Source organism: Chiloscyllium plagiosum, unplaced genomic scaffold (assembly GCF_037043375.1).
Source record: "Chiloscyllium plagiosum isolate Xiang-an unplaced genomic scaffold, Cpla_swu_hap1 HiC_scaffold_11, whole genome shotgun sequence".
Taxonomy (NCBI): domain Eukaryota; kingdom Metazoa; phylum Chordata; class Chondrichthyes; order Orectolobiformes; family Hemiscylliidae; genus Chiloscyllium; species Chiloscyllium plagiosum.
In genome coordinates this window covers 26,665,747-26,683,675 of record NW_028270149.1, presented here as the reverse complement: position 1 = coordinate 26,683,675, position 17,929 = coordinate 26,665,747, and the positions used below count along the sequence as shown (strand labels likewise).

The following is a 17,929-nucleotide window of genomic DNA, read 5'->3' as shown; positions in this document are numbered from 1 at the left end:
TGTGGGGTAAGATGGGGGGGGTAGGGGAAATGAGGAAACTGGTGAAGACTACATTGATCCTTATTGGTTGGAGGGTCCCAAGGCATTCTCTCTCTATGCGTTGGGTGGTGAGAGTTTGGCAGTGGAGGTGGCCCAGGACTTGCACGTGCTTGGCAGAGTGGGGGGATGGAGTTAAGCAGTGGCCACAGATTGGTGGGGTTGCTTAGTGCGTGTGTCCCAGCGATATTCTCTGAAATGTTCTGCAAGTTAGCATCCCGTCTCCCCAATGTAGAGGAGACCACATCGAGAACAACGGACACTGTAGATGAAGTGTATGGAAGCATAGGCAAATCTCTGGATGTGGAAGTATCCTTTGGGGCCTTGGGCGAAAGTGAGGGGGGGAGGTTTGAGTGCAGATTTTGTGCTACTTGCGGATTCACAGAAGGAATGGTCTTTCCAGAGCGCAGATAGGGGTGGGCAGTGAAATATATCCCTGGTGATGGGGTTTGTTTTTAGGTGGCAGAAATGGCAGAGGATGATGCAATGAATGTAGTGGTTGGTGGAGTGAAAGGTGAGGACCAGGAGCGTTCTGTCCTTGCTGTGATTGGAGGGGTGGCTTTCAAGGACAGATGTGCGAAGTCGATGAAATGGGCTTGAGAGCATCATCAACCACACGGGAGGGGAAAAAAAAGAATACAAGCATAGAGAAAATTCATAAAGCCAAAGTACAAAGGGATCTGGGAGTGCTAGTCGAGGATTCTCTAAAGATAAACATGCAGGTTGAATCCGTGATTAAGAAAGCGAATGCAATGTTGTTATTTATCTCAAGAGGGTTGGGATATAAAAGCAGCGATGTACTACTGAGACTTTATAAAGCTCTGGTTAGGCCCCATTTGGAGTACTGTGTCCAGTTTCGGGCCCCACACCTCAGGAAGGACATACTGGCACTGGAGTGTGTCCAGCGGAGATTCACACGGATGATCCCTGGACTGGTAGGTCTAACATACGAGGAACGGCTGAGGATCCTGGGATTGTATTCATTGGACTTTAGAAGATTAAGGGGAGATCGAATAGAAACTTACAAGATAATGCATGGCTTGGAAAGGGTGGACGCTAAGAAATTGTTTCCGTTAAGTGAGGAGACTAGGACCCGTGGGCACAGCCTTAAAATTAGAGGGGGTCAATTCAGAACAGAAATGTGGAGACATTTCTTCAGCCAGAGAGTGATGGGCCTGTGGAATTTATTGCCGCGGATTGCAGTGGAGGCCGGGACGCTAAATGTCTTCAAGGCAGAGATTGATAAATTCTTGATGTCACAAGGAATTAAGGGCTACGGGGAGAATGCGGGTAAGTGGAGTTGAAATGTCCATCAGCCATGATTAAATGGCGGAGTGGACTCAATGGGCCGAATGGCCTTACTTCCACTCCTATGTCTTATGGTCTTAAATTGCGGTCTTTGAAGAAAGAGGCTATGTGGGGTATTCTGTGGTAGAATTAATGGTCCTGGGAGCAGTTGTGGGGGAGTTGGAGGAATTGGGAGTAAATGGGAGTAAAGGATAGTGTTTTTTACAGGGAGGAAGTGTAGTCCAGGTTGCTGTGGAAGTTTGTGGGTTGGTAGTAGATGTCGATGTTGAGTCAGTCTTCGGAAATGGAGATGGAGAGGTCCAGGAAGGGAGATGTCCGAGGTGAACTTGAGGTCGGGGTGGAAGGTGTTCAAGAAGTTGATGAACTGTTCAACTCCTTGTGGCGATACAGTAATCGAAGTAGCAGAGGAAAAGGTGGGAAATGGTGCCGGTGTAACTGCGGAAGATGGACTGTTCCACGTTCCCGATGAAGAGGCAGACACATCTGGGGCCCATGCGGGTGCCTATGGCTATCCCTTTGGTCTGGGGGAAGTGGGAGGATTCGAACGAAAAATTGTTGAGCGTGAGGACCAGTTAAACCAATTACATGAGTGTGTCAATAGAAGGGTATTAGTTGGGTCGGCAGAAGAGGAAGGAATGTAGGGTTTGGAGGCCTTCATTATGGCAGATGGATGTGTACAGGGACTGGATATCCATGATGAAGATGAGGGGTTAGGGAGACAAAACCCCTGTAAAAATGCTATCCCTTATTCCCAATTCCTCCGCCTCCGTCGCGTCTGCTCCCAGGAGGACCAATTTCACCATAGAACATCGCAGATGGCCTCCTTTAAAGACCACAATTTCCCTCCCACACGGTTGTCGATGCCCTCCAGCGCATCTCATCGACTTCGCGCACCTCCGTCCTACATATCGATCTTCCTTCCCACCTGTATGCTCCACCCTTCTCTCTGACCTTTCACCTTCACCCCTACCTTCATGTACCTATTGGCTTCCCAACTATCTTGTCCCCCGCCTGACTCATCTCCCATTTATCTCTCAGCCCCTTTGGGCTACCCCCTCATTCTTGATGAAGAGCTTATGCTTGAAATGTCGAATCTCCTGCATAAACTCTGCATTCAAAATAAAGTAACAGCAGTAATTGTGATGCATGGCTATCTCCATCTTACAACCTTCACCTAATAAAGAACCTGTGCTCTGAAAGTTTGGGATTTCATAAACCTTTTGGACTATAACCTGGTGTCATGTGACTTCTGACTTTGTTCACCCCAGTCCAACACAGGTATTTGCACACCTTGGAAGCAATCTAGAATATCTCAGGAGAAAAATGACTTACTAATTTACGCCCTTCAATTAAAACAGCATTATGATTATAAACAGCATAATTTGTGTGAATCCGAAGGAGCTTATATTTATTTTTATGTTTTGATTAGAGATTGTTCCAAAGGTGTAAAATGCCAATTCTAATTGGGACAGGGAATGAATTGCCTTATCGAGAGTGCATTGTGTCCATTTAGATTGCATTGAAATTTTAATAGTGTACTTGAAATCTAATTTTGTTAACTGTGTGAAACATTGAACCAACATAAAAATAAAATTTTTTTTTGTTTCGTTAGATGAGAATTTGCATGGAATTGTCAGCTGTACTGCTTGTGGACAGCAAGTGAACCATTTTCACAAGGATTCAGTCCAGCGGCATCCGGCATTGAAAGTTCTCATTTGTAGGGTATGAGTTGTTTATATTTTCCATTAAAAGTTGCGCATGTTGCCATTTGTAGCAGTATTATTGAACATTAACAGCAACATATTCCTTACATAGCAAGTTTATTGTACTGAAAGGATCAGTGGTGTTTCACAGGTTCTTTGAGCAAATTTGAAATTGAACCCCATAAGGCAATATTAAGATAGATTGGACAAGTTTTAACCATCTTATTTTTGGAAGAAAGATGGGAAAAGATAGTGTTATAGTTTGAATTCCAGAACTTGATCTTGACCTGCTGCGCTTTTCCAGCAACACATTTTCAGCTCCAGTCATCTGAAGGCATAGTGACAAGTATTGAAGCTTCAGAGTGCAATGTTGGATGAGTATTAAGCTGGAGCAGTTCTTGGTGAGGTAGGTGCAAGGCCAATAGGTACACAAAAACGGGCATTAGAGTTTTAAAATTGAGGCATAAATGCAGCTGCCAAAAATGGTGGAAAGACGATGCCGATACTTTGAAAGTTTCCCAATGTACATTACAAGGCTGGAGTTAAGATACCCTTGACATCGGAGCTGCATTGGACAGTGTGACATCAGGGAGCCTGAGCAAAAGCAGAATTAATGGAATCCGAGGAAAATCTTTTCACCCTGATTAAAATCAAGTAGCATAAAAGAAAGTGGTGGTGATTGGTGATCAATCATATCAACCATGGAACATCTCTGCAGTTCTTGGGGTGACTTGGTCTAACTGCCGTCAGCTGCTGTTTCAATGACCTAACCTCCAATATTAGGTCAATAAGTTGGGATGTGCAATCATCTGTGTTCACCACCATTCGTGATAATTCTGATATTGAAGCAGCCTGTTCAAGTGGAGCAAGCCTTAGCCAACATTCAGGCTTGGATTGGTAAATGGCAAGTAACACTCATCCTACATGGTTGTCAACAGTGACCATCTCCAGTGAGAGAGAATCCAATAATCCTGATGTTCAATGGCCTTACAATGGCCTTGCCCATCAATATCAGCATTCTGACCAGAAACTGAATGGGACCAGTCAAGTAAGTAGTGTGGCTACAAGTGTAAGTCAGAAGCTGGGAATTCTATGGTGAGTAACCTGCTTCAAATCCTATCTACCAGCTGCAAGGTTCGAAATGAAGCACAGACCATTTGACAGGATGATTGCAACTTCAGTAAAATTCTGGAAGCTTAACACCATCCAGGACAAAGCTGCCTTCTTTATTGGTATAGTATTAGCACCACAAAGCCCACTGGCATCTTTAACATTCACTCCCTCCACCACCAATACACAATGGTAACATTGTATGCAATTTACAAGATGCACTGTGCACCCCTCCAGGGCTATTTTAACAGTACCTTCAAAGCACACATCTAGGAGGTCAGCGAAAACATATGCATGGGTATGCTGCCACTTGGCCAGTTTCACGACATACCACACACCATCCTGACTTGGGGTTATCTTACCTTTCTTTCACTATTGCTGGTCAAAATCCTGGAACTCATTTACACCAGTGAGTCTACTGATATGGTATGCACCTGCAGCATTTAAGAGGGCTGATTGTCATCAGCTTGAGGACAGTTTGAGATGAGCAATACTTGCTGACCAAACCAATGATAACCATTTCCCATCAACAAATGTAAACAAAGTTGTTATTCTTTAAACTGTGATACCATTATGCTGCATATAACGTTAATGACGATGAGACAGAAGGGTAATTGCAGGGGTGGCAATGTTTTTGTTTAGAAAGAAGGAAAAGCAAATTTAATTAAAAGGTGAATGCAAAAAGAAATCATGAAGTGTGCAAACTGAGTAGTTGCCAATAATTATTTAAAATGTGACTTAAAAACCTGTATTTGCAGGTCATGTCTAACTCTTAAGAACAGTTTAGTGAAAAGAGCTTCCTGTACCCAGGAGGGAGTTGTAGTGTTCATTGAATCCTTGGGCTAAGGGACCTTTGATACTCCGCCCTTGTTATCCTGTTGGTGTTTAGAGCTTCTAAAACTCTTTCTGTAGGGTGTACAGTAGACTTGCTGTCTGACCTGGAATGTGGTTGCTAATGGTTGCATATTTAACAATGGGCATTGCTACTTTGGGACTCCAGGAAAGATGATGGGAAATGCTGTAACCTTAAAAAGCAGTACTTGAGAGAGGTGATAGTTACCTGTCTTCAGCATGCATTGTATTCTTGGATATATACATATTTTAATGCATTGCTCCTACCCTGTTAAGTATTTGAAGGTGCTTGTTGGCATATCCCTCTTTAAAAAAAAAAAATCCTCTGTTTAATGTGGCACCATGGTAATCTAATACAATTGAGGATGGTCAACATACTAAAATCAAAATTTTTACTATGTTTTATCCATGGTCATTTTTGTGTCTATTACCAACAATGATCTAAACTGGTTTCTAAGATTTTTAATGTATTTCTCCTTTTTTAGAGTTGCCATAAATACTATATGAGTGACGATATTAGCCGAGATGCAGATGGTATGGATGAACAATGCAGGTGGGTAGTGTATTTTATTTTCTAATCCTTTGTTTCTCATACTATCATTTCACTAACATTCGTTTACACTTCACTTGAAAGGGTAGGATTCATTTAAATAGCTTTCTGGTCAGTATCATGCCAATTCAGTCTTTTATAAAAAGGTGAAAATAAAACTGACATCAGTTAAGTATTGTTAAAGAAAAAAAAATTACTTACCAACTGCCCAAAACTATGCCCAGGGTTAATGCTTGAAATGCTTGTCCTGTAGGGACTTGATCTCTCCTCAGTTGGTACCATTACTCAGTATTTATTTGGATCTGTCCAGAGATTTTCTTCTGTGGCTGGATTTCGCAGCATCATTGTTTCTAAGTTTGCAGCATTCTGTGCGGAATGGTTTCCTTGTTTAATTGATGGTAGAAAGTTGCCATTGGTGTGCAGAAATCCTCTGTGAATCACAGGGTACATTTGGTGAAACTGAGCTCTGAGGAGAATTTTTTAATATGCAGCACCTTGAAAGAACTTGGGTGTTTGGAATTTTATCCTGAAGCTTGATGTTGCAGATTTTAAGCAGCAAAGGTGAAATTTGTTTTTGTGATGCAAGTAGTTTGTCCATGCCTCTCTGCTATTGGGAATGTAAAATTTCCATCTCTTGATGCAATTCTGGCTTTTTGATTCTGGAATTTCAACTTTTCAAATGTCTTCCCAACCTCTTCCGTCAGCACTGGATTTCAAATATATATCATAGTTTAACTATTTTTAATTAACTCAATGTGACTCATTTTCTGAAAGCATCAACAGAAAGAGCAGACTTGTTTTTGATTCTGGATGAGATGGATGTCTATGCAGTTTACCTATTCTTGGATGTCTGTGAGATCTATTGATTTGTCAGATGCGTCAGAGAGAATGTTGCTGCCAGTTTATTGGATGTATAGATCAGTTAGTGGCTTGGTCATCTCGACATGACCTTTAATGCTGGGATTTCCATTTGAATGCAAGGATTTCCAATGCCTTGCGGAATAATATCCTTTCATTTAGAATAAAAGGGTGGTTATCGTAAGGGATTTTAACTTTACAAACTGACTGGGACTGCCATAGTGTTAAGGGTTTAGATGGAGAAGAGTTTGTGTGTGTACAAGAAAGTTTTCTGATTCAGTATGTGGATGTATCTACTAGAGAAGGTGCAAAACTTGACGTTCTCTTTGGAAATAAGACAGGGCAGGTGACTGAGGTGTCAGTGGGGGAGCACTTTGAGTCCAACGACCATAATTCTATTAGTTTTAAAGTACTGATGAAAAAGGATAGACCAGATCTAAAAGTTGAAATTCTAAATTGGAGGAAGGCTAATTTTGACGGCAAAAACTTGAAAAAACTGATTGGCGGCAGATGTTTGCAGGTAAAGGAAAATGGGAAGCCTTCAGAAATGAGATAACGAGAGTCCATAGGCAGTATATTCTCAGGGTGAAAGGAAAGGCTGGTAGGTGTAGAGAGTGCTGGATGACTAAAGAAATTGAGGGTTTGGTTGAGAAAAAAAGCATATGTCGGGTATGAACAAGATAGATTGAGTGAATCCTTAAGTATAAAGGCAGTAGGTATACTTAGGGAAATCAAGAGAGCAAAAAAGGGACATGAGATAGCTTTGGCAAATAATTAAGGAGAATCCAAAGGGTTTTTAAAAAAAACATTAAGGACAAAAGAGTAACTCGGGAGAGAATAGGACCCCTCAAAGACAAGCAAGACAGCTTTTGTGTGAAGCCACAGGAGATGTGTATTTTGCATCAGTATTTACTGTGGAAAAGAACATGGAAAATGTAGAATGTGGGGAAATAGGTGGTGACATCTTGAAAAATGTCGATATTATAGAGGACGTGGTGCTAGATGTCTTGAAACGCATAAAAGTGGATAAATCCCCAGGACCTGGTCAGGTGTACCCTAGAACTCTGTGCGAAGCTAGGGAAAGTATTGATGGGCCCCTTGCTGAGATATTTGTATCATCGATAGTCACAGGTGAGGTATTGGAAGAGGGGAGGTTATCTAACTTGGTGCCACTGTTCAAGAAAGGTGTTAAGGACAAGCCAGGGAACTGTAGACCAGTGAGCCTGGCGTCAGTGGTGGGCAAGTTGTTGGAGGAAATCCTGAGGGACAGGATCTACGTGTATTTATAAAGATAAGGACTGATTAGGGATAATCAACATGGCTTTGTGCATGGGAAATCATGTCTCACAAACTTGATTTGAGTTTTTGAAGAAGTAACAAAGCAGATTGATGAGGGCAGAGCGGTGGACGTGATATATATGGTCTTCAGTAAGGTGTTCGACAAGGTTCCCCATGGGACACTGGTTAGCAAGGTTAGATCTCATGGATTACAGGGAGGATGATCAATTTGGATACAGAACTGGCTCAAAGGGAGAAGACAGAGGATGGTGGTGGAGGGTTGTTTTTCAGACTGGAGGCCTGTGACCAGTGGAGTGCCACAAGGGTCGGTGCTGCGTCCACTACTTTTCATCATCTATATAAATGATTTGGCTGTGAGCATAAGAGGTATAGTTAGTAAGTTTTCAGGTGACACCAAAATTGGAGGTGTAGTGGACAACGAAGAAGGTTACCTCAGATTACAACGGGATCTTGATCAGATGAGCCAATGGGCTGAGAAGAGGCAGATGGAGTTTAATTTAGATAAATGCGAGGTGCTGCATTTTGGGAATGCACACTTTAGCAAGGCTTATACACTTAATGGTAAGATCCTATAGACTGTTGCTAAACAAAGAGACCTTGGAGTGCAGGTTCACAGCTCCTTGAAAGTGGAGTCGCAGTTAGATAGGATAGTGAAGAAGGCATTTGGAATGCTTTCCTTCGTTGGTCAGAGTATTGAGTGCAGGAGTTGGGAGGTCATGTTGCGGCTGTACAGGACATTGGTTAGGCCACTGTTGGAATATTGCGTGCAATTCTGGTCTCCTTCGTGTTGGAAAGATGTGAAACTTGAGAGGGTTCAGAAAAGATTTACAAGGATGTTGCCAGGATTGGAGGATTTGAACTATCAGGAGTGGCTGAATAGGCTGGGGCTGTTTTCCCTGGAGCGTTGGAGGCTGAGGGGTGACTTTGTAGAGGTTTATAAAATCATGAGGGGCACGAATAGGATAAATAGATAATGTCTGTTCCCTGGGATGGGGGAGTCCAGAACTAGAGGGCATAGGTTTAGGGTGAGAGGGGAAAGATATAAATGAGACCCAAGAGGCAACGTTTTCACGCAAAGGGAGGTGCATGTATTGAATGAGCTGCCAGAAGTAGTGGTGGAGGCAAGTACAATTGCAGAATTGAAAAGGCATCTGGATGGGTATATGAATAGGAAGGGTTTGGAGGGATATGGGCTGGGTGCTGGCAGGTGGGACTAGATTGGGTTGGGATATCTGGTTGGCATGGACAAGTTGGACTGAAGGGTGTGTTTCCATGCTGTACATCTCTAGACTCTATTTCAAAGTAGTTTTCATTGTTATCTTCTGAGATAGCAGCACAGACTTCAGTTTTCTTTCTCTGTATCTTGGTAGAGTTTTCTGGCTGGTTGTGTAAACGATGGAAAATTAATCTTTGTTTTCTGTTTAATTGTAATTTGTTTTCCCTACTGGAAACAGTTATGGCTCTGTTGTCCTCCAACTCAAATCTGGTCCTGACCTCTGTACAGCAAAGAATAGTCAGAGTTTTGAGTAGATTTATAGCTCAGGTTGAGGTTCTGGGTGTAGGTTTGCTCAGTGAGCTGGAAGGTTTGTTTTCAGACGTTTCATCACCATGCTAGGTACCATCATTAGTGAGTCTCTGGTGAAGCACTGGTGGTATGGCCTGCTTTTTATTTGCCTTTTGGTTTCCTTTGATGTCATTTCCTGTGGCGATGTCAACACATTGACTTGGATTCCATTTATCACTCCAGAGAAAACGGACAGGAAATGACATCACTGACTCAAGGAAACCTAAAAACAAATAAAAAAGTGGGCCATAGCACCAGTGCTTCACGGGAGGCTCACTGGTGATGATACTTAGTATGGTGTTGAAGCGTCTGAAAATGAACGTTCCAGCTGAGTGGGCAAACTTAAATCCAGAACGAGTAGTCATTTGTGAGATTGAAAGATAGTAATGGGGGGTGGGAAGAGAAATGAGGAAGCTGTTGAAATCCACATTTATCCCGTGTGGTTGCAGGGTTCCAAGGAGGAATATGAAGCGTTTCTCCTCCAGGCGTGTGGTGGTAATAGTTTGGAGGTGGAGGCGGCCCAGGAACCTGCATGTCCTTGACTGAGTGGGAGGGGGAGTTGAAGTGTTCAGCCACGAGGTGGTGGCGTTGGTGGGTGCGGGTGTCCCAGAAATTCCAGCACCAATCTCTTGATTCTGATCTCGAGCATCTGCCGTCCTCACTTTCTCCTGGTCCATAACAACCATCTGAGTGGCTGTAATCTCCAAAAGGTGTATAGATATACAGCACAGAAACAGACCCTTTGGTCCAAAGTATAGCAATGTTGGCCAACAGGGAGCTGAGTTTGAGGCAAAAGTATCCTGATACCCTGCCCTTTCGAGCCAGCAGCTTCAGTCAGGAGACAGATAAAGATGTTTTTAATGAGAATTCATTTCCAACATCTAAATGAGTTCAAAAAGAAAAAAATAATTAGGTGCTATTCACTAAAGTGCTGTGTAGATGATGTGGATAGATCTTTCTGCATTGTTCTACCTGTTGCAATTGATAGCTGAGAAGATCCAAAACTCTGGTTCTTTCTTGATGTATATGCTTTGTTTTTATTCTTCATTTCCTTCTGTATTGCAGATGGTGTGCTGAAGGTGGAAATCTGATTTGTTGTGATTTTTGTCACAATGCATTTTGCAAAAGCTGCATCTTGCGAAACTTGGGCAGGAAGGAACTATCCAATATTATGGATGAAAACAAAAAGTGGTACTGCTATGTATGTAACCCAGAGCCTTTATTGGATTTGGTGACTGCATGTGACAGTGTATTTGAGTGTCTTGATCAGCTGTGGCAACAAAACAGAAAAAGGAGAGACTTTGATAAATTTAAATTGGACAGTGATAAATGCAAATCTCCAGGTCCTCATGACAGTGACAAGTCTATGGATCATGAGTATAAAAATACTCAGAGAATTTCCAGTAAAGGTTGTAACGGTCAAGAAAAGGATGAAGACACGTTAACAACCCTTCCTCCAGGTTCTGGAAGCATTTTATATTCTTATAAGGCACTGAAAGTGCCAAAAGAAATTCTGAAGAAGGCTCGCAAGTTAATAGATACAACAGCTAACTTGAATATGAGTTTTGTTAATTTCTTAAAACAGAAAGATTTGAATGAATCTGAGCCTAATGTAAGCATGAGACAATTGAAAGCTTTTAAGTCTGTGCTTGGAGATCTAAAGAAAGTTCATCTTGCATTGGAAGAAGTTGTAGATAAAGAGATTCAGGACTTGGAAAAGGAAAAGAGTAAGAAACATGCTGGATCATTGCAAGATTGTGTTAAGAAATTTGAGGTATTGGATTCCACTAACAAGGAGAACGATTTATTACCTGATCGGACAATTGCAGAAAACTCTGTTTCAGCTGAAGATGAATCTGATCAGATGGAAGTATCCTTAGTGCCAAGTGAACCAGACAAGATTACTGAAGAACAACAAATGTCAGTCGAACAAATCAGTCCACTAGTACTGGATTCAAGAATGCCTAGAATTGAAACTGATTGTATATCAAATGAAGATCTGTTGGTCAAAAACGAAGTTGTTGCTAATACTGAAAATACAGGTCTTGTATTAGAGTCCGAGATGGGTGAAGCAACATTGCTTAACAGTTTAGATGAAGCTTTAGATATGGGTTCTGTTGCTTCATTAACTGAAGGTTTGTTTGGGGCAACTGACTCGTTGCTACCAGATCTGGATGCAATGGATAATTCTGCTAGTAATAGCACACTGTTAGATACTACATCAGCTAAAGCACCTGCTGAAAATCAGAATTCTGAAAAATCCTCAGAGTTTGACTCTGATTCCAGTGCTAAATCTTCAGCTAAGTGTGAATCTTTAAGTAAGTTGACCCCAGCTTCACTTAAGGGAGCTAAAAAAAGTGCAAAAGATGCAGGCAAGAAAAAAATGTTTAAGGATAGACAAGGTGCTGCAACAATAGATGATGCTGAAGGTGTTGCTGAGATGGAGGATAATGGGAGGGACACTACTGAGGCAGAGGATAATGAAGTTGCTGAGGCAGTGGCTAATGGGAGTGATGCTGCTGAGGTAGTGGATAATAACGATGGAAACAAAGGGCATGTGGTAGAGAGTGATGCAGGCAGTGATGGCGACAACGATGGAAATGAAGCTGATGGCGATGACACTGGATATGGAGTGGATAGTCATGACGACGTCGAAGGTGGAGAAAGAATCAGTGCTGCAGAAGATTCCATTAAAGACAAAAAAGTCAGGAAAAAAATTCAAAGCGGAAATTTAAAAATTTCAAAAAAGAAGAAAAAATCAGATGAAGTAATTGAAGATGATCTTGAAAATGATCCTGTAAATGATACTTCAGTTCTATCAGAAGATGCTGATACCAGGCGATCACCTCGCATAAAAACTACACCCCTGAGGCGTCCTGGTGGAACAGGAATTGTGAACTCCAGATCTGAAGAAGACACTGATAGTACTGGTGGTGATAAAAAGCGTAGAAGATTAAAAAGGGAAGCTAAAGGTAAAGACAAAGTTGACTCTTCAGGGAAAGTAAAATCTGGCCAATCAAAAACGGTCAGCAAAAGTCTCAAGTGCGAGATGCAAGAATCTGATCCTAATAAGTCAGATACACCACATCAAGCTAGTGTGCAAACTACCTCTGACTCAGATGAAATCCCTGAGGTATTGAAAAAGGCTGCAGTGAAGTGTGGGAGTTCCTCAGAGGTGGATAACAAAGATAGTGATTCATCCCAAAAAATTATTAAAAGGACTAGTTTGTTTGGCTTAAGAAAACGAATGCCACAGTCTAGTAGTCTTAAACGGAAAAGGAAGTGCTCATCCTCAAGCTCAGATTTTGGTGGAAAAGAGAGAAAAAGATCCAGTAAAAGGATAAGTGTTGCTAACAAAAAAAGACAGCATCGTTCAGACTCTTCGAACTATGATTCTGACCTAGAAAAAGAAATAAAGAACTTGAGTAAAATTGGTGCTGCTAAAAAATCAGCTTCAAAGAAAACAAAAAGACAGATAACCAAGGATGATAGGGATGATTCATCAAAAGATGAGAAAGTTCCCACAAATTCTGCTCCAGAAAAAGCAAAATTGAAACGAAAGAAACGAGGTGTGGAGAAAAAGCAAAGCTCTTCTTCATCGTCAGATGACGATGAAGGAACTGAACAAGAGGACAAGCAGGACATGCCTGGAGAACGTAGCAGTGATGAACAAAAGATACAGCCTATCATGGAAAACATTGTTCTCACTACAGGATCAGGTTTTTGCCAGTCATCAGGTAGGTGTGCTTCTATTAATGTGATTTTCTTTTCATTAGTCATTTTTCAACGCATCACATATTTTCAAAGATTTGTAAATTCCTAGTGTGGAAGCAGACTGTTCAACCCATTGACCCTCCAAAGAGCGTCCCACCCAGACCCACCCCTCTACCCTATCCCAGTAACCCTGCATTTCCTATGGCTAATCCACTTAATCTGAACAACATTGAATTGTGGAAGGAAACCAGAGCAAACATATGGAGAATGTGCAAACTGCACACAGTCGCCCAAGGGTGATCCCTGATGCTTGAGATGGCAATGCTAACTACAAAATGACTCTGTTGTCTACTTTGTGGACTTTTTCAAATAACCTTATCAAACAAATCATGTCTTTTCTGAGCTCTTATTGATTGGGTTATCCTAGCAAGGCAACAATCAAAACAGTTAACCTCAATTGCATTATAGTATTGACCTAATGTTTTTGATGCTATTGCAGTTGCTGTCTGCTGAAGATGGAAATATGCTACACCAGGCATTTATTAATGCATGTATTTGTTCACATTAGCTGAAACATTTGATGATTTATTGCACATATAAATGAAAATAATTCCCTTTGAACGTCCTCTTGGCCAACTTGTCTTTGGAAATATTTAATCCCTGGTTATGGACTACTGTCACATGAAACCAGTGTTGTCATTGTGGATTAACAAGACTGCTGAACTTTGGCATATTCTAGAATTAAGATTTGTCACAGAATCTCAGAATTATTAGGGTGCAGGAGGCCATTCACCCTTGTTTGCAACAGCTCTCCGGATGAATAGTTCAGAATTCTATTCCCTGGCTTCTGCATGTAACTTTAAACGTTCTTCTGAGAACTGATTCCTTTTTGAATGCTTTGATTGTATCTGCCTTCACCACCCTCTTAGGCAATGCATTCCAGACCTTAACCAGCTGCTGTGCAACATGAAGAAAAACTTCCTTTGTTTGCATGTTACTTTTAACTTTGTGTGCACTTGTTCTAAATGTTTTCGCAAGTAGAAGTTTTAATTGGCTTCATTTGTGACGGTATCATCTCACTTCATTGCATGGAGTATCATTGTACTGACTTGACAGTAGCTCTAATTTTAAAACCATGTATGGTGGAGACTGAATTGTTCTGCTGCACCTGTGGGGATGGGTTAGGGAGGGTGGGGGAGCGTGGGTGAGGAGTACGTATAATATATGTAAAGTATCAGGTTATTTTGGAAGTACTAGCTTTCAGAGCGCTGCTCCTTCATCAGGCAGCTGTCCAATAGCTAGTACGTTCACAAAAACCTGTTGGATGATCAACCTGTAAAAGATGATCAGAGGATTAGATAGGGTAGACAGAGAATGACTTTTTCCTATGATGATGACATCATCTTGTACGAGAGAGTATAACTACAAATTGAGGGGTGATAGATTTAAGACAGATGCCAGAGGCAAGTACTTTATGCTGAGTGTGGTAAGGGCGTGGAATGCCCTACCTGCTAAGGTAGTCAACTCAGCCGCATTAGAGAGATTTAAACAATCCTTAGAGAAGCACATGGATAATTTTGGGATAGTGTAAGGGGACGAGCTGAGAGTAGTTCACAGGTTGGCGCAACATCGAGGGCCGAAGGGCCTGTTCTGTGCTGTATTGTTCTTTGTTCTTAAAATAACATGGTATTGTGAGATATTTAACTTTGTCCATCCCAGTCTAACATTAGCACCTCCATATATATATATATATATCATATATGCTGAGATACTGTAGCATTTTCTGTGTTTGTTTCAGATTTCCAGCATACTCAATATTTTGCTTTTATTCTGGCTTTGTAATATGCCAACAAGTATCGTGACCTTGGATTAATGATTTTACCGGTTCATTTTTTTTAAATTAGCAATTTGCAGAAAACAGAATTAGCCTATCCTAATGGTTGCCACAGGTTGGTAAATATATATTAAATTATGTCACATTTCTAAAATGGGGACCAAAATTGGATGCTCCACACTAACTGAGGTCCGAGCAAGGTATTGTAAGAGGGTAGATTAGCATGCTTTGCCTTTTAGTCAATTGACTTATCAATCTTGTTGCTTTAGCCATTACTCCACAGGCGGGCTTGTAAACCTTGAGAGAAGTAACACTAGAATGACCAAGTCTCTCCCACTTTCTTAAACCATTTTTGCTTTTTATCATTTAACCTGTTTTTCTAATCGACCTATTGAGAGATGTTATTACACACCTGTGAAGCACCTAGAACTTTAACCCAGGCCTCCCTGGTCCAGGGTCAGGGACACCACCACTGCTCCACAAGGTGGCCCTATGCTTTATTGCTTTAGAGCATTTATTCCGTCCGCACATACGGTGTAGTACCTCCTACATATTCAGCATAATTTGCTGGTCAAGCGCAGTCACCCAGCACATCACAGTCGACTTGAAGTTAGCAAGCATCATCTAGATTCTTTGGAACTCCTTGCCACAGAGTGCGATAGGGGAGAGTCCTTAAGTATATTTTGAGGCTGAGGTAGATTCTTGGATCAGTTGGGGAATCAAGGGTTACATGGAAAGGGCCAGAAAGTGGATGTAAGGAATGTCAGATCAGTCATGATCCTATTTGAATGGCAGAACAGGCTCAAGCAGCCGAAAAGCTTACTCCTATTACTGTTTCCTACAGTCTTGTGGAATGATTCCAAGATCACTATTAACAACAACAGTAATGAAGAGTAATGGTCTCAACCTGAATTCCTGATGGATGTCTCAAGATTGTCTGTTTAGTTTCCAAACATTACTAGAGATACATGCAACAAATGCTTCCTTGTACTTTCTGGCTAATTTTCAGTTCAGTTCAATATAATTGCCACTAATATCACTGACTCCCATTTTACAAAGAAGCCTTTCATACATTAGCTTGTCAAAACCCTTTTAAAAGGCTTCCCTCATTCCACACTTTTGCAAGTAGTGCCCATTGCAAAACATCATTGATTATGTAAAGTATAACTTTTATCAGTATGTATTTTAAAAGAAAGCTTGAATTTTTATTCATCACTTAGTAGCATTAGCCAACTAACTTGTTAAACTCTGTTCCATTAATTATTGGTTTCAACATCTTTTTGGGTTGCAATCCCTTTGTCTAGAACTTCTCCAACTGTTGTGCCAATGTCATTTTTTTCAGTATAGTTTGTGCCCAGCACAATGTCAATATAGTCTCTTGATGAGACATTAACACTGAGTTATTACACAAGTAAATTTTCTGTTCAATGTAATGTTTTTATATTACATAAAATTTTAACAGCTTCGGAGAAGTTTTTTGATTTTACTGTTGAAGTTACATTAAACTCTAATTTCAGTGGCTAACTAATTAATAAAATTTATTTCATTTACCTATTGCTGAAGGGAAGAAATGCACTGTTGAAACTTTTTGTCTTGATGCATTGAAGCAAAACATGACTAAGTTTCAAAGGGAACAGCAGTGTATACTGAATGAGAAGAGGATGCAGATTGGCTGGCAAGTGAATCTTGGTAGGGAAGTTGCCATTTGACAAAATGCTGAAAACTGCAGGTTCTTCCATGTAATCTTGGAAATAACTGAACTTCAATTCAAATTTGAATTGAAAGGTTTTATGGGCACCCAACTAGGTTTTGTTTTGAATTTGCATAGCCAGCGCAGGCTCCACTCCTTGCTCAACAATGCTGTTGAGTTATGTTGCCCAATTCATATGTGGAACAGGCCTTGTGCCGCACCTGACATTCTGGGTTACTTCGCAACAAGATGAAGGGCCACAAAATAGCTTAGATTAGTGATTAAATTCTCCGTTCTGATATTCTAATGCTAGAAAAAGAAAATTAGGAAATAGAAATGAGAAGTTGAGGCATTTAGGTTAATTTTAAGATTGGACCGTAATTTTCAACCTGTCTTCACTTGCCAACGAAGACAAAATTCTGCAGATGCTGGAATCTGAACTTGGAAACCTAACTCATCAGTTAGCAGACATCATTGTGGAGGGGTGGGCAGAATGCAATATTTCAGTTGAAAGTTCTTGTACTGTAACTGGAATAAAACTTAAGCCTGTTGTACCTAAAAAAAAAAATGCAGTTGGAGGTAGGAGAAGGGAAGGGACAAAAAATCTATGAACGGTAGAGAATAAAATTCCAAAAACGTTGCTAGATTGTCGCCGTGTAATAGAGATCGCTCTGTTTTTAAATTCATGAATATTCTGAAAATATGGGAACTCTCAACTAAAATGTAGCCTTTATCATTACAGGTGATGAAGCGGAGGGAAATTCAAAAAATATTCCCCCATGTACCAGTGATGACTATGACGATGACCCTGAGAATAGGTAATAAATTCCACAGTGCGGACTTTACACAGACTTATTTATCAGAAAAGCATTTTGTGTAGTCACAAAAATTTCTTTAAATAGTTCAACCTGTTGGTGCTAACATTTGCTGCTTTATTAAAATATATGATGAGTCTTTTTCTGTTTGTAAAAGATTTTTAAACAATTTGAAACATTTTCATGTTTACAATTTATGCAGTAAATATGATTTTATGAAATTACCCGGTCCTCAGCATTTTTTTTTCTTGAAACTATTAATGATTCAAAATGTTATGTGGATTTTGAATCTACCAAATTAAAAATGTCTAATTTTAGTTATTTCATGTTTATTCATAATGTCATTGCGTTCTCTGGACGTGCTTAATTCAATATGTAAGCAGACGACAAGATAGTTTTGCGTTTAGTTTGTACATGATGTTTTTCGGCTTATGATTAGAAGCTCTTCCAGTGCAGAAGCTAATTGTTTGTAGAATTGTCCACCTTCGACTGGAAAAGAGATTCTTGATCAGTTTCCCTTGTGGGAAACTGTGTGGAATAATGTAGAGGATGAAAGAGAATTGAACATTAACATCTTGTCAGGTGACCTTGATTTT

The 17,929-nt window shown here is 40.6% G+C and overlaps 1 protein-coding gene across 4 annotated transcripts in view; it reads left to right on the top strand.

The window, feature by feature from the left end:
* atrx (ATRX chromatin remodeler) overlaps positions 1-17,929 on the top strand; it is a 238,029-nt gene that overhangs the window by 84,798 nt on the left and 135,302 nt on the right. For all 4 annotated transcript variants that reach the window (XM_043704988.2, XM_043704986.2, XM_087991918.1 and 1 more), the window contains 4 exons: positions 2,957-3,066; positions 5,495-5,562; positions 10,346-13,017; positions 17,261-17,336. In XM_043704988.2, coding sequence (XP_043560923.2) covers positions 2,957-3,066; positions 5,495-5,562; positions 10,346-13,017; positions 17,261-17,336 — 2,926 coding nt within the window. The remainder of the gene's footprint in view (positions 1-2,956; positions 3,067-5,494; positions 5,563-10,345; positions 13,018-17,260; positions 17,337-17,929) is intronic.